Below are 14,590 nucleotides of genomic sequence, written 5' to 3'. Positions count from 1 at the left end.
TACCTACTTAGCCACAGCCTTTCCCACGAACATTGACATCATCGGGCCGGCGGCGGCGGACATGAGATCTTGACTTCTTGTTAGCAATGCAGATGGTTTTTTTTACCAAAGGATCTGGGTTATTCTAAACTCACGGTCTGTGAATCCCGGAGCAGCTGGTGCGCTCGGTGCCGGAGTACTCCCCGCCGTCCCACCTGTAGCTTGCGCCGCTTGAGCCTTTCCAGCAGCATCAGTATGGAGCGCAGCGGCATTGCTTGCAGACGCTCTGTCCTGTTGGGCTTTTGCTGCAGCCGCCGCATCCGCTGCGGTCTTGTCCGATGCCGCTTTGTCGTCCTGCTGCTTCTTGATTGCAGTCGGGTCGAGCTTCTTCTGTGCGTTGTTGAAGTCCACGTGCATAGCCATGGGGTCGTACCATTTCTTTGACTCCCCAGAATACCACCAGGAATCTTGCTCGTATTTGCCGTGTCTGAGATAGTTTCCGGTGTCGAACACGTAGACTTCGAAATTGACAATTTTGCCTTGGGATACTTCCACATCGAGAAGGTCCATAGGAAGGATCTGGCCCTTGAGATTCTGGAAATCGTCCTTTTGTTGATCTGTTGCAATAACGATATTGTACTGTCCGCATGTCGCCGTTTTGATGGAGTTGACCGCGTTATCGAGGAAATTTTTGCGTATGTTGAATTCATTGTTGTCGTTTCTGGCGGCTTCCTTACATTTGGCTGCTTCATCCCTTGCAACGTCCATAATGTGAGCAGCGGCATCTGCTACCCCAACCACTGCTTGAGTTGCCCCCTCCACACCTTTTGGGCATTAGAACGAATCAGCAACCCTCAAGGATATCTACTGACCCTGTATTACCATCTCTGCTTGCGCCATCTTCAATAAACGTCGAGAAAAGTTCGCGAGATATGATGATTTTTGATGAAAAGGACAAGGACAATACTTTAGAGGAATGTGTAATAAAATGCGAGGGAGGCATGGCCAATATGTAAGAGGTCCCAGACCTCTTCATCTAGTCAGCGCCAACAGCGATCTATCATTCTTACTTTCACATATTTTGGCTAAACAATCGCTGAAGATAGTCCCTTTTATAGAGCGGGCCAGTTGGTTTCTAGCTCTGCTTACTTGATCTTGCATGGACGAAGCGAGAATTACCTAATACAGGCAACGCCGTGATAGGTGGGCTGATTGAGAGCTTACTATGGTCTAGAGGCGCAAGCTAAAGTTCGCCGTGAAGGTTCGCAAAAGAAGTGCTCAGCTTGCCGAAAAAGGAATGTCTTGCCTGTAAAGTAAGCGGGCTTACGCCAAGAACGATCATTGAATTCAAGAGCCTCTCTGGTCGAAATTGACAAGTCCCTCTCACAGCCGCCAAGGATGATCCAGCGCGGCCTTGAAATCATGACCAAAAGCCGTGGGCAGAGACCAAGGTGGCTGGTCAAAAATACTGTATTTACTTCAATTGCGCAATTACGCTACTTACTTTATTCATAGCTTGAGCCGCTGGAGACGCCATAAGCGCGAGGGTCTTCTTGGCATTTGCGGGCAAATATTTGGATTGGTTGTGAAAAGCGTTGAAAGAACCTCAAAATATGTCGGACCGCGGGTCGGACTTTGGTAGTACGAGAGACCGTAGGCGAAGATACTCGTTTGAGTCTGAAGATGATCGAAAAAGGAGAGACAGACCTGAGAGGAAACGGAGCTTTGACCGACCTCAACCGGGGAACAAGAATGGTGCAACAGCGAGAGACGACTCGAGATCAGACTATCGCAGAAGGAGGCATCGTTCAAGAAGTCCACGCAAAGATTATAGAAGGGAGAGAAGAGAGCATGCGTCCAGCAGCAGATCGCCGCCCCACCACCCTCGAAGCTCTCGAGACGATCGCAAACTTTCAAAGCGTGACCACAGCGCATCTCGCTCTCCTCCGCCGAAGCGGAGGCGTCATGACTCTCGAGACGGTCGCAGGTACTCCAGCTACCATGCCGAGCGACGTAAATCCCCTCCTCCCCGTCGCCGCTCACCCACTCCTCCACCAGCCTCGAAGCGCTCGAATGGTCCGCTCCCCTCTCAACAAGCAGCCTTCAAGAAGGATCCAACCTCCGACGCCGTCGTCAAAGCACCCGAAGAGGTCGAAAAACAAAAGCCAAACTATGCTCCCACCGGTAAACTCGCCGCAGAAACAAACACCGTCGCCAACACCTCCATCGTCCTCAAATACAACGAACCACCCGAAGCGCGCCTCCCCCCCTCTTCCTCCGCCTGGCGTCTTTACGTCTTCAAAGGCTCGGATCTTCTCGAGACATTGTCTCTACACGAGCGCTCCTGCTGGTTGTTTGGACGGGAGAGAGCGGTGGTGGATTTTCCGACTGAGCATCCGAGTTGCAGTAAGCAGCATGCGGTTCTGCAGTTCAGGTATACGGAGAGGAAAGATGAGTGGGGAGAGAAAAAGGGTGGAGTGAAGCCTTATGTAATTGACTTGGACAGTGCGAACGGGACGAGAGTGAATGGGGAGAAAGTGCCGGAGAGGAGATATGTGGAGGTCAGGAGTGGCGATGTCGTGACTTTGGGTGAATCTACAAGGTTAGTTGATCCATTTTGGACGTTTTGATGCACGAGTGTTGCTAACTTGTGGCCAGAGAGTACGTTTTGATGCTGCCACCGAAGGAACCACCGAAAGGCTGAGGGGCTTTGATCAACCGATATGCAACGAAATCTCAAAGGCTTTTCATTCCGGTTGAATGTTGCAGATAAATGCCTCGCCCGCACCGATCGAGCCCATGCTGTCAGAATCCAATTTTGCTCGTCTATGCTATCATCACCCAAAATGCCTCGCTAAATGCCGCATGATCTTTTGTACAATATTACGAATCGGCATCTCCAAATCATCCAGCCCCCGTTATCAGCAGAGGACCGACGTGCTTCGCTATGTTGAAACCGAAGAGGCTGGCGAACCAAAGTATAGCATACACAAAACAGGGAGAGAGAAGGAGCTCGGTGTGGTGAAGGAAAGGTAGAGCTGATAGCTGACGTCAGCCGTCGACAGTTCTGTTGGGACAGGTTGTGAACTTACCGTTGTATCCCAGGAAGCAGATGATGGTATAGTAGCCCAACGCTACTAGGTACAAAGTGTTTCCGAAGAACATAGATACCCTGAGAAAGGAGCAATGTCAGCCATGGAATCCGAAAACTCAGGTGTCTTGACCCTTACCAGTTGTCCCTCGCTATCAGCGGCCAAAGGATGAATTGCATGACGTACAACCATACCCAGACCGGAAAGAACGCTCGTATAGCGACCTGCATCACCCTCCCCGTCAGCCTGCCCCACCCTCCTCCCCATTCCCACAAGTCGCTCCGCCACTCACATCGAAACAATACCCAAATTCCAACTGTTCCCCCTCCCCCGCCTGCGTAAACAGCCCCTGCCGTCTCCTCCTCCCCGGAAAGCCCGCAATGCCCGGTCCGAGCAGCCGGCCCACCAGAAAGAACGCCGCCGTCGCCACCAGCAGCGACACGGCCAGGAAGTGCACGAAGACGAACAGCAGGCTGAGCCGCACCGTGGCGCCGACCGTGTCCGTGTAGGCGATGCCCCATGCGATGCCGGTGAGGAGCATGAAGAAGGAGAGCAGGTAGGTGAAGGAGGGATCGGGGCGGTGCCATGTGTTTTTCGTTTCTGCGCGCGTGGGTTCGTTAGGGATTGGAAGGGAAGGGAAGGGGGGGGGGTGGAGACGGGCGCACGTTTCTGAAAGGGGCCACTGTTAGCCGACGGCTTTTGCGTGGGAGATGGGGGACGATGGGTGGTATATACGTGATAGTAGATGGACCGGAAGACCTTCTTGGGCGCGATCAGGAGACTCGTCATCTCCCACGTCGCCATCTCGAAATCCATCTGGGGGAACTTGAACAATCTGACAGTCGCGAGCCGTCAGCTCTACTACTCTCTCTCTCTCTCTCTCTCTCTCTCTCTCTCTCTCTCTCTCTCTCCTCAACCCGCCCGCCCAACTTTGCACCACAACAGCATCGCCCCCACAGTCGAAAGTCTCCATCTAGCTTTCGACCCCATCTTCCCCCAACAAACAAACAAACCAAATCGCACGCACCTCTTGAAGAACCGCGGCATCCGTAGCCCCTCCGACCGACCCGCGGGCGTCGTCCCCCCGAAGCTCGGCGTTCCCCCATGCTGTCGCGGTATCGAGATGTGCGGGTTCATTGGAGATGGTATGTATTGCGCGAACGCTGGTTGGGAAACTGCGACGATGGGATGGGACGGCGGATGGTGGAATTCTCTTTCTTTTTCTTTCTCTCTGTAGGCAAGATGGGGATGCTCTAGAAGTACGGGCATATTTACAATGCGGGCTTGGCGTCGAGAATTAGCCGCCGTGGGTGGAGTTAAGCGCATAGCCGCTCATGAGGATAATGCTCAGGGCTTCTTCGTCAGGGCTGTGTGCAGAAATCTTATCTGCTTCGAATTTACACCCGCGGTCCTAATCACTCACCTTTCGAGCATTTTTCCATCTCACATCTCCTCAACCATTCTTGGACTTCCGCATAACCCTTTTCCCCTCACCAGACGCCCTCACCCGATCGATCACATCAGACCCCCCTCCCGCAATCATGCCCATCTCAAAAAAAGACCGTGTTCGTCCCCCCCCCCCTCCATCGATCCCCACAGCCCAGATCTCCCACCGCTAACCACCACCGTACAGATCAACCGCGAGCACAAGAAAGCCGACGCGGCCGGGACGCGCGCCCCCGTCAAAGCCAACGGCAACCCCGTCAAAGCGCCCACGCCAATGTCAAAGGTACGTTAACCGACCGGGTTTTCCACGATACGAGGCGGGTGGTGTGCTGATGGTGGTGTGGTGGGGGCGTTTAGTGCGCGTATTGTATGAAGGAGATTGTGGCGTCGAATCAGACGCAGAAGAAGGTGCATGCCGAGACGCATGATCAGAAGGTGTGGACGAAGGAGAAGTGCTGGCCGGATGATACGTTTGCTTAGGTTGGGATGGGGGAGGGGTGGGGAGGGGATGGGATGGGTTTTATGAAAGGCTACGTGGGGCGCTGGTTGGGCGTGGGTGATGGGTTGGGTGGATGAGGGATAGATTTTTATGCTTGGTTCGCAAATATCTTATGCACTAGAGGATGTTTTCTGCTGGACATGTTTGCCCGATTCCTTCGACCGCGGTCTCCGGTTGCTTCTCTTTCGCTGTGCATGTCGCACCCTCGTTCGACTGAGAAAGCTCGTCATTGAGTGGCGGCTGCTTGAACGCTTCACCGTGCAGAATGTCTTCGGCATACCATTCCCCAATGGTGACTTTGATGAGAGGAGACGCCCCGGCTTGTTGTAGTAGGAAGAGCGTGGAAGACGCAATATTGATCTCCTGTCAATGTGTTCAGAGGACCGAAACTAGTTCGCCCTTGCTCCGTTGAGAAGAATGCACGACCACGGCAAACAAGATCTATCGCTTCGTTGTAACTATCGGCGCCGGCGTGTTTAGGTGAGTTTTGCCTCAGGCTGTTCACCTGGCAGCTGCTCGAGACAACCATTCGTTCTCTCGTACTGCTCACGAGTTTGGAAAGTCCGCCTTGCTGCTATGAGTGTGCGAAAGTAAGCAACAGGCACGGTTCCATCGTCCACACGATACGCAGATTGCGAGAGGTGAAGACGATTGGCTTCCCATGCTAACGCTTCAGCTGCCTTCTATCACACTGGGAGTAGGTTCGCGCTCACGATGATGAAAAGCTGCTGGGCTAATGACTTTGGCGACACAGTCCACCGAGATACTCTTAAACCTTGACAGCGAGGCTGGTCACCAACAGGGTGCGTACTGTTAGGACTGTAGGTGCAGCATTTCCCCAGGGTCTGAGCATTACAAACAGCCGCGTATAGTGCACCAGTGGGAGTACAGTCTGTCCATTGCGGTAAGCCAAGAACGAAACGCCATTGTGCTGAGATTTGGACACCATGATGGCGAACCGGGTATGGGCCGCTTCGAGGAAGCTAGATTGAGAAAGGTTGGACTCGGACTGGACAGCAGTACTGCCCTTGCAAACATTTGATATGCTTCGACTGGAGTGTCGCCATGGTGGATTGACATTTGTTTTCGCAATTCACGATCTGCCAGCCCGCGCAAGCCGTAGGATGGACCTTCCGTTTCCGTTGCCGAAATCGATTGGTTCGCGTGAAGCAAAGTCAAGAAGTTCAGGAATGCTTTTCGACTTTCTTTATGAATATCGTACCTCTCTTTGTCATCTGTGATGTCTAGTAACGGTGCTGAATTCAGCAGGCAGCGAATATCTCCCCAGCATCACCAGTGATCGCAGGGCAGCGAATCCGAAGAATCCGTTCAGTGGTGATAAAACGCTCCAGCTCAATATCCTGTGACCACTGACCGCACATGATCTCAACAGTAGCTGGTAGGATCGCCTCCTGCATGACCCACAGACGCGTGAACCATGGCCGATCATGGAAGTCTCCGAAACCGGATCACAAGGGCAACGCGCGCTCGGGTAATCCATGAGAGCTCAGTGTGACATTGCCCGCAGCTAAATGTCGTCCTGCTGTGACGGCTAGACGCTTCTTACCGATCGATTGTACATTGTCCAACGCCAGGTGCACATTTGGTGTTAAATTAGCCAGCCAAGCGATGCTTTTTCACGGCCCGCGTGTAGACTTCCTTCCTCAAAGCCATCTGATGTCCTTTTTCGGTGTCCTTCCTTTGGTCAATACAAATAGAACCGATCGAAAAGCAGCCTGTGGAATGGTGGGAGAAAAGAAGAAAGGCAAGGGCACCATTCTCGGTAGCACTCAGCTTTTGACCAATGGCAGATGATGTAGCGATCTTGCAGTTGGCCCGCCCAACAAGATGATAATGCATTGTATTCGCAATCCGCATGCATGAAATATGAAATAGTATGGAATAGATTGGACTAGGTAGGTCAATTCACAGATCGATTCACCTTGCAGGGATAATAAGCGTAATCTGTTGTCCCTTGTTACTTACAGTAAGAGGAGCATAACTTAGGTAGACAGAGTCATCCATTTGTAATCTGGTTCCAGCTTTGGGAACTTGACAAATGAAGGAGCAATGTGGCAAATTCTGACCGAAGACACGTTTAAAATTGCCATCATCTTTCTTCAAATGACTGCATATCTACCTCACATTGGCTGCCTGTCCACAAGGCTGCAGAGCGCCAAGAACTCTGAGAGCCAAGCACTTTGACGGGTACCTGACGCTAGTCCCTATCTAGCTCAAGGGTGGCCCGAGCGTCTTGTAGAACTGGTGGAACTGCAGGATCCAGGGGTTTCGCAATCTTCTCTTCTTCTGGGGGCGAACATGAGGGATGAGGGATGAAGGTGTGCTACCTCTGACAAGCTTGCATCCATCCATGATATTTCCCATCTATGATATTTCCCTATCCTATTATTATCAGTTATCATTCAACCTCTGCACAGTGTGCAGTAGGTAGAAAAGCAAAAAGGAGAGTGGAAATATGCTTCATAAACACCTGTGGCGCTCAAGCCTCAAGTGCTGGCCATACCTACAGAACCTTGACCCTCTGGTACTCCGTAGTACTCTTCCACTAACATTGATCGCTTTGCTGTCACTATTGGTTGAGAAGTTGTCATATGAGAGAACTCGTAGAAGCTGTAGAGATTTCTGCTGTGGTTGTAGCTAGGTAGTTTTGCCTGTCCCCAAGACCCCAAGAAGAAGTCATAGAGTAAAGTAAAGTACCTAAGTACCTAAGTACCTTAGGTATGGTGCTTGTGGAGATCCCTGCGCCTCCTGCAGCTGTCCGGCAACTCTCCAATTTTCCCACCGCCCATCCCACCTATCCCCTCCTCCATCTGACCCACCCCACGTCAACCCTCAGCCAATCCAATCTCGACGCTTATCCAGAAATCTGGAAAGCTGCACAGTGAGCTTGCCTGCACCGGGAAATCAGCACACCATTACGGAGTATTGTTGATGCGGGCTTTCGCCTTTGGCGGAAGCACCGTTTGGCATCCTGGGCCTCATTGCTGCCCGTGCACTCATCCATGGGCCGTCTTGTTTCAAGAGCCGACGTCGTAGACGTCTTGAAAGGACAGCAGTTCCCTCGCTTGCCGCGATGATGAACCGCAAAGATACTCCAGCATCTTTCGTGCGACGTGCAGACGCTCCCCGACCTCTGAGCGTCAGATCTGCAGCCTCAAACGCAACAACCAATGATCCGCCCCTTCAGACACCGAAAAATAAAATTAAGACCAAGCGTGCATCGAAGCAGGCGCATCGAGCGCCACGTGAGACACATATGGAGGATAATGCAAGGGGCCATGCAGAAGAAATCATTCGGGATGAGAGAATTTCGCATGATCTGTCATTGACAGACAATACCCGGCATTCGGTGGTGGACAACATGCTCATGTCCCTCAATCCTGACCAGCCCAAATCCTTTTCGCCGCCAACCGGCCCCCCACCATTCTCTGCAAGCTCCAATCCGACCTCGCAGCCAAACAGTGCGCCCCGACATCTACACTCCGCATCTTTCAATTCCGACTTCACATTTCCCTCGGACGACTCGCCAAACCGACATTCTGCTCACCTCCCACGAGGCCGCCGGAGTCACAGCAGCTCTACCTTTCAATCCGGACTCGGCCGAATAGACAGTGTTCATGGGGAAGGCGACGCAGGTGAAACCGCGAAAGAAAAGGTCTTCCGTACCCAGTCAGCGTCAATAGGTGCTAGGAAAAGCAGCAAGAGCAGTGGTTCATCAAGTGTAGATCTGGGCAAGATGGGAGGACCGTCAAGGTTTCCACATGCCCTTGGGCGGCGTTCGGCAAGCTTCGATCAGGGAGAAAGGATTCGCATTGTGCATTCGGCATCCAGCTCTACAACACAACAAGCACCACCACTACCAAGTAGTCGATCTCGCCCAGTAATGTACGACGACTCTGACGCTGCACCAACACCTACCGTACCTGGAGGGCCTCGGAAAGACAGAGCCTCAGCATACCCACCTCAAGCACAACCACAGGCCCCCACACATCACCGGAGAAGCAGCAAGGCGTCATCAAGAAGTCAGCCAGCGAAGAAGAAGAAAGGCGATACAGCTGCGTGGGACGCACCCATGCCACCAAATAGCAGTGCATATGCAGCATCCAGGCGGGGTTCAAAACAGATCAGTCCTATGCCCATGTTCCTGAAGTCGCGGAACCCGAGCCCGGTGAGACAGTATTCGGATCCTTTTGTGGCCCAAAGACAGGACTCAACGGCTCATTCGACCATACAATCGAAGGATTCTACGAGAGAGCGGCCTGGATTCTTCAGAAGGATGTTCGGATCATCAAAGGACCCAGCGCCTGCAACAAACGACCTTCAAGCACCCCATTTCCCTCCACTACGGGGTCATACGAGAGTAAACAGTCGAGAAGGCTTCGCAACACCCCACAAGCTTTCTAAGCCAGCTGCACCAGAGGAGCCTTTGCATGCCTTGCCCGAAAGCGTCAACCCACCCCTAGCCAAAAAGCATTCTTCATTCTTCAGACGGCGGAAAAAGTCCTTGTCTGAGGATATGCCACCTCCACTGCTTCCATTGAACGTGAGGTCTCATCGTCCACCTCTCTCTGACCCGATAGAGCAGAGTCCTGTGAGCAGTCTACGCCAAGTCATGAATCCTTTCCTTGACGACCCGATGCGTTCCAACGCCCAACAGTTTGCAGGTACAACCGGCGGCGACTTTGCCACTCCACATACTCATACTCTACAAGCCAAAGGGTCGGTTGAGCCCATCAACCAAGATTATGATCTAGGGAATGATGCTGGATTCAACCATCCTCTCAGCAAGGTTCGAGACATGTCAACGTCAAGGCGGGAAGCCCTTGCCGAGAGAGTCCACCTCACACCTGACGACAGAACGTCCTCGAAACCCCATGACAGTTCTTTTCTGCATGATGACAGCAGCAACGAGACGAGGATACCTGGAGCTGCTAGTGAACCTCAGCTCGCACGTCAAGGTACGGTGAATCTCGATCAACCACCAACGAGCTTCCCTAGCTCTTTGGCATCGCGCAGAGAGAATGCACGACCTCGCTCTAAGCCGAAGGAGTCTGCTGAATCACTGCATCAGCGATCGATCGACTCTACAAGGAATCGGAATATGCTTTCTACACGCAATAACAATTCGTCCGTATCGCAACGCGCTGCTCATGCAACTCCTGCAAAGCCCGAACCAAGGGAATGGCTCACCCCATTGCAAATGACACCCAGCAAGAATCGTTCGTCCCCCCCAGGGTCTTTAGAGACGTCTGACCGCTCTCAGCGGGTGTGGCTGCAGCCTGACAGTCCTGAGCAAAAGCTACCCAAGCTAGATGACGCCAGGTTCACTGACGGCGCTGAGGTCTCTCCTGTCAGTGACTATCATTCTGCTTCTTCGGTTCAGAGCGCGTCGAAGCCAAACGATGACATCCATTTCCCCGAGCCAACGCCAGAGGATGCAGCGCACAAGCTTAGTGTGGAAATCGATCCAAGCCAACCGACTGAGGCAGATCGTGCGCAGGCCCAGCAAATCTACGACGGTGAAGAAAGCTTGGCGAGCAAGCCAACGGCAGCCGCTTGGCTTGGAGAACCAGGTCCAGAACGTATGCGTGTGCGACAAGCCTATGTGGAGCTCTTTGACTGGCAGAACCTTAACATCCTCGCTGCTCTGCGGGGGTTGTGCGGTAAGCTGTACCTGAAAGGCGAAGCTCAGCAGGTAGACCGAATCCTCGATGCCTTCTCTAACCGCTGGTGTGCTTGCAATCCCAGTCATGGGTTCAAAGCTACAGGTATGTCTGACCGCAAGTCTAGCGTCGCTCAGCTAACAGCACCGCAGATGTCGTGCATACGATCTGCTACTCGGTGTTGCTGCTAAACACGGACTTGCATCAGGCAGAGATTGAGACAAAGATGACGCGCCAGCAGTTCCTGAAGAATATTCTACCCACCATCCGTCGTGTAGTGTCCGATGCTGCTCCAGACGTTTTCACCAACAACCGTGCCTCTACGCTTCCTCCTCCGCGACCATGGGTAGATTCTTTGCACTCCAGCGGCAAGACACCGACGTCTCACGAAGGACGGCGATCATTCGAGGGCCAAAGGCCGCTCTATCAACTGTCGCAGCGACCATCTGACCATACAGTTTACACTTCGACTCCATTTACACAGCTTGACTACGCGACTTCTCAGGGTGACAGTGGCCCATTCGTAAGAACTGGGTTTCACGGCAAACAGAGTACCTGGGAGAATCAGATCGAGATTATTCTCAAGGACTTCTACGTCTCCATTCGCCAACAACCATTACCTCTCCATGGGACCGAGACTACAGAGCCTGGTTCGCAAACACCGCATACATCAAATAGTCTTTCCACCATGACCAATAGCATGCTCCGCCGCACACCTAGCATGCTCAGCAAAGCTGGTTCCGAGAATGTCAGCTACACCCGGGGTCGTCAAGGGTCGGAGCAGCGGCTAGGTACAGGCAGATGGCAGTCGAAGAATAGGTCTAGGCCACGCCTTTATCCGGCTTCCACTTCAGGAACCGTAGCCTCCAGCCGACGGTCCAGTTTGGATGAACAGTCTTCTGTCACAAGCCCTTCTGTCACTAGTGCGTGGAGCAAATTCTCATCTTTCGGCAAGACTCAGACAACCATCTCTATGGACTCTTTCGCATCGAACTATCCGCAGGGCGACTATCAACAATCGATCGGATTCGCCAATGCTTTGAGCCAAGCTATTATACGTGAAGAGGGTACAGCGAGTGAGGAAGAGACCCTTCGCGTTGCTCCGCTCCTCGAAGACGAGAGCTTGGAACTTGCGGGTGCACCATGGGCCAAAGAGGGCATCCTGAAGCACAAGCATCATCTTGAGTCCGTCGATAAGAGAGCCAAGGATAGAAACTGGGTTGAGAGCTTCGCTGTCATTGAAAAAGGCTATTTGCGCCTATTCTCTTTCAGCATGAACGCCAAATCCCTCCGTCAAAAAGCCAAAAACCAAAGAGCTCCTGGTGGTGTCGTCGGTGGGGGTAACTGGGCTGACAGCGCCGAAACTCTTGGCACCTTCCTCCTTCGCCAGACTATTGCCAGCGGCCTTCCACCTCCTGGTTACTCAAAGACCAGACCTCATGTCTGGGCACTCACGTTGCCTACAGGCGCGGTCCATTTCTTCCAAGTCGGCACACCAGAGATTGTTAGAGAATTCGTGATGACAGCCAATTACTGGAGCGCACGTCTATCAAAAGAGCCAATGGTCGGCGGTATAAGTAACATAGAGTACGGCTGGGGCGAGTCCGTCGTTGATACCTCCTTCTTGAATGTTGAGAAGAACGCATCCTTTTCGGTCGCCGGCAGCTCAGGACCTAGACCGAGTCTACAGAGTTCAATCCGAAGTGCAAGAAGCTCGATCGATCAAGGAAACTTCAAGCCAAGACTGCCAGGAGACAGAGTCGTGATTACTGATTGGACGCCACCGCAACAGAGTATGGTCGCCAGTGTCTTGATGGAGGTGGATCAGCTCAAAGCGCTGCTCACATATGTTAAGAATATTACGGAGGACTTTCAGAAGCACAATGACCTGAGGGGGGCGATGCTACTGGCAGTGAGTAAAATTTTCTACGTTCGACCCTAGAACAAAGTACCTTTACTGACAATTGCGTAGTTCTCTTCTCGTCACCCGAACAGTACGAAAGCAATGGCGAATTGGGAGCGCAAGTCGTCTTACCTATTGCACGAGATCGTCAAATTCAAAACCTATATCGACTGCTTGCAAGCTGCACAAGCGCAAAAGGAAAAGATCTACGTCGAGAGAGGCAACTTGACTGTTGCCGAAAATGCGAGCACTGCAGGGTCAGAGTCGACTCAGACCTGAAGGCGCATTGAAAGAGGGTTTCTTGGGAATGTGGGCCGCACAGTGAACATCCAGGGGGGGGTTTCTGGTTGGGTTACTGGAAACAGTGATGAAATGTACGTTCTCAAACGGTGGATTGTATCCAATCTCTTGGCGTTTCGGCGTGGTGGCTTCGCTGCTGGCCAAAAGTTTTGGACAACGATACCTTGCTCTCCGAAGAACTCGCAGCAGGCGGAAATTTTACACGAGTTTCGCCATCTAGATCCCTGGTCGTCGGGCTGTGTACCGCTTTTGGGACTTGCCTTTACGATGCGGATCTCTGCTCGCCACCTTGGCGATGTTTGTGCATCTATACTTTACTTCTTCCCGGACCTGTATCACCAGTGGCTCGAAGCCCTGGCTTCGCAAACGAAAAAAAAAAAGGCATCTTGCTCCATCTCTGCAATAATCGCACGTGAACTTGCGCATCTTGCCCTGTTGAACTCGGCTGTGGCTGGCGGTCATTTTCGCTGGATGGATGGATAGATGGATGGATGGATGGATGAACGGTATATCATCCGATCCCGTCCGTTACTCGACAAGGTATGGGCTGGATGATTGGGGCGCTTTGCTGGGTTGTATTTTGGAAACACGTGGATGGAGTTTGGATATTGTAACGCTAGATATGAGTCGTGTAAGGTATTTAGGTACTCTGTCCTTCTACGTAGGAATTAGCATCTAAGAATATTTCGGTTCAGAAAGTGCGGGTTAGGTTTTTTTTCGGTTATATGTATGTGCTGCGTCGGTTTCTTTTCTTTTCTTTTCTTTTCTTTTCTTTTCCTTTCTTTTCTTTTCTTTTCTTTTCTTCTCCTTTCTTTTCTTTTTCCTTCTTTTTCCTTCTTTTTTTTCCCTTTCTTTGTTTCTGGGGAGGGGAGGAGGAGCGGCGCGTTTTAGGCTCGGTCGGCGTTTTGGCTTGACCCTTGCTGAAGTGTATGTATGTGTGTATGTGTGTATGTATGTATGAGGGAGATCTGGTAGAGTAGGAGGGAAGGGGGGAAGGGAGGGAGGGAGGAAGATGGATGGATGGATGGATGGATGGATGAATGGATGGGAGATTGGTTGGTACTAGTAGTAGTCGTCGCCCATATCATATCGTATCACATCATCTCATATCATATCTTAGCCACTCGAAGCAAATCAAACCAAATCAACCCAAATCCACCATCTCCAACCCCCCCCCCTCCCCTCCCCTCCCCTCCCCCCCCCCCCCCCCCCCTCCCCCCCCCCCCCCCCCCTCTCCCCCCCCCCCCCCTCCCTCCCCATACCCCCTCTAAACCCCCTCACCCAATCCCATCCATCCATCCATCCACCTCCACCTCCACTCGAAACCCGTCATCCACCCCGCAATCCCCCCCCCCACCCTTTCCCGCAAAGAAATGCCCTGATAGAAACCTCCCTACATACAAGACGAAGCTCGGCGCCTCAAACACAACCTCCTCTACTTCCGTGGCGCCCATTCTCAGCTACGGTATCAAGCGACGATGCCGCCGAGTTGGTGCGTCAAGGAGCGCGTCCGTGTCCGTTTGCGGTTATCCACGGGCTTGCTGAGTTGAGGCGAGCTTGCGTCTAGCTACGACTGTGCGCGGAGCGGGGGCATTTTTGGCGAGGGCTGGGGGGGGAGGAGGCGAGGTTGTGCGGTTGGGTGAGGTGGGTGGATGAGGGGTGTTGGGTTGATGGTACGGGGTTTGCT

The 14,590-nt window shown here is 52.5% G+C and overlaps 6 protein-coding genes across 6 annotated transcripts; 3 read left to right on the top strand and 3 right to left on the bottom strand.

The window, feature by feature from the left end:
- Window positions 1-3: 3 nt before the first annotated feature.
- On the bottom strand, window positions 4-879 carry HO133_004955 (uncharacterized protein; the record flags this gene model as incomplete). Its single annotated transcript, XM_037295867.1, has 3 exons — window positions 4-68; window positions 135-803; window positions 852-879. 3 exons carry the CDS (start codon window positions 877-879, stop codon window positions 4-6), a joined length of 762 nt encoding a protein of 253 aa, XP_037148565.1.
- Window positions 880-1,662: 783 nt separating this feature from the next.
- HO133_004954 (uncharacterized protein) lies at window positions 1,663-2,683 on the top strand (the record flags this gene model as incomplete). Its single annotated transcript, XM_037295866.1, has 3 exons — window positions 1,663-1,966; window positions 2,038-2,581; window positions 2,638-2,683. 3 exons carry the CDS (start codon window positions 1,663-1,665, stop codon window positions 2,681-2,683), a joined length of 894 nt encoding a protein of 297 aa, XP_037148564.1.
- A 200-nt stretch (window positions 2,684-2,883) lies between these two features.
- Window positions 2,884-4,208, bottom strand: HO133_004953 (uncharacterized protein; the record flags this gene model as incomplete). The annotated part of the gene is made up of 6 exons (XM_037295865.1): window positions 2,884-3,017; window positions 3,072-3,151; window positions 3,210-3,295; window positions 3,364-3,671; window positions 3,737-3,906; window positions 4,099-4,208. 6 exons carry the CDS (start codon window positions 4,206-4,208, stop codon window positions 2,884-2,886), a joined length of 888 nt encoding a protein of 295 aa, XP_037148563.1.
- A 404-nt stretch (window positions 4,209-4,612) lies between these two features.
- On the top strand, window positions 4,613-4,997 carry HO133_004952 (uncharacterized protein; the record flags this gene model as incomplete). The annotated part of the gene is made up of 3 exons (XM_037295864.1): window positions 4,613-4,636; window positions 4,705-4,800; window positions 4,875-4,997. The coding sequence occupies 3 exons, from the start codon at window positions 4,613-4,615 to the stop codon at window positions 4,995-4,997; spliced, it is 243 nt and encodes an 80-aa protein (XP_037148562.1).
- A 495-nt stretch (window positions 4,998-5,492) lies between these two features.
- Window positions 5,493-5,965, bottom strand: HO133_004951 (uncharacterized protein; the record flags this gene model as incomplete). The annotated part of the gene is made up of 3 exons (XM_037295863.1): window positions 5,493-5,671; window positions 5,730-5,784; window positions 5,828-5,965. The coding sequence occupies 3 exons, from the start codon at window positions 5,963-5,965 to the stop codon at window positions 5,493-5,495; spliced, it is 372 nt and encodes a 123-aa protein (XP_037148561.1).
- Window positions 5,966-8,110: 2,145 nt separating this feature from the next.
- HO133_004950 (uncharacterized protein) lies at window positions 8,111-12,882 on the top strand (the record flags this gene model as incomplete). The annotated part of the gene is made up of 3 exons (XM_037295862.1): window positions 8,111-10,805; window positions 10,853-12,612; window positions 12,673-12,882. 3 exons carry the CDS (start codon window positions 8,111-8,113, stop codon window positions 12,880-12,882), a joined length of 4,665 nt encoding a protein of 1,554 aa, XP_037148560.1.
- Window positions 12,883-14,590: the final 1,708 nt, after the last annotated feature.

This window comes from Letharia lupina (genome assembly GCF_014066315.1).
Source record: "Letharia lupina isolate WasteWater1 chromosome Unknown contig_20, whole genome shotgun sequence".
Lineage (NCBI taxonomy): Eukaryota > Fungi > Ascomycota > Lecanoromycetes > Lecanorales > Parmeliaceae > Letharia > Letharia lupina.
This window is presented reverse-complemented; position numbering and strand designations above follow the sequence as displayed.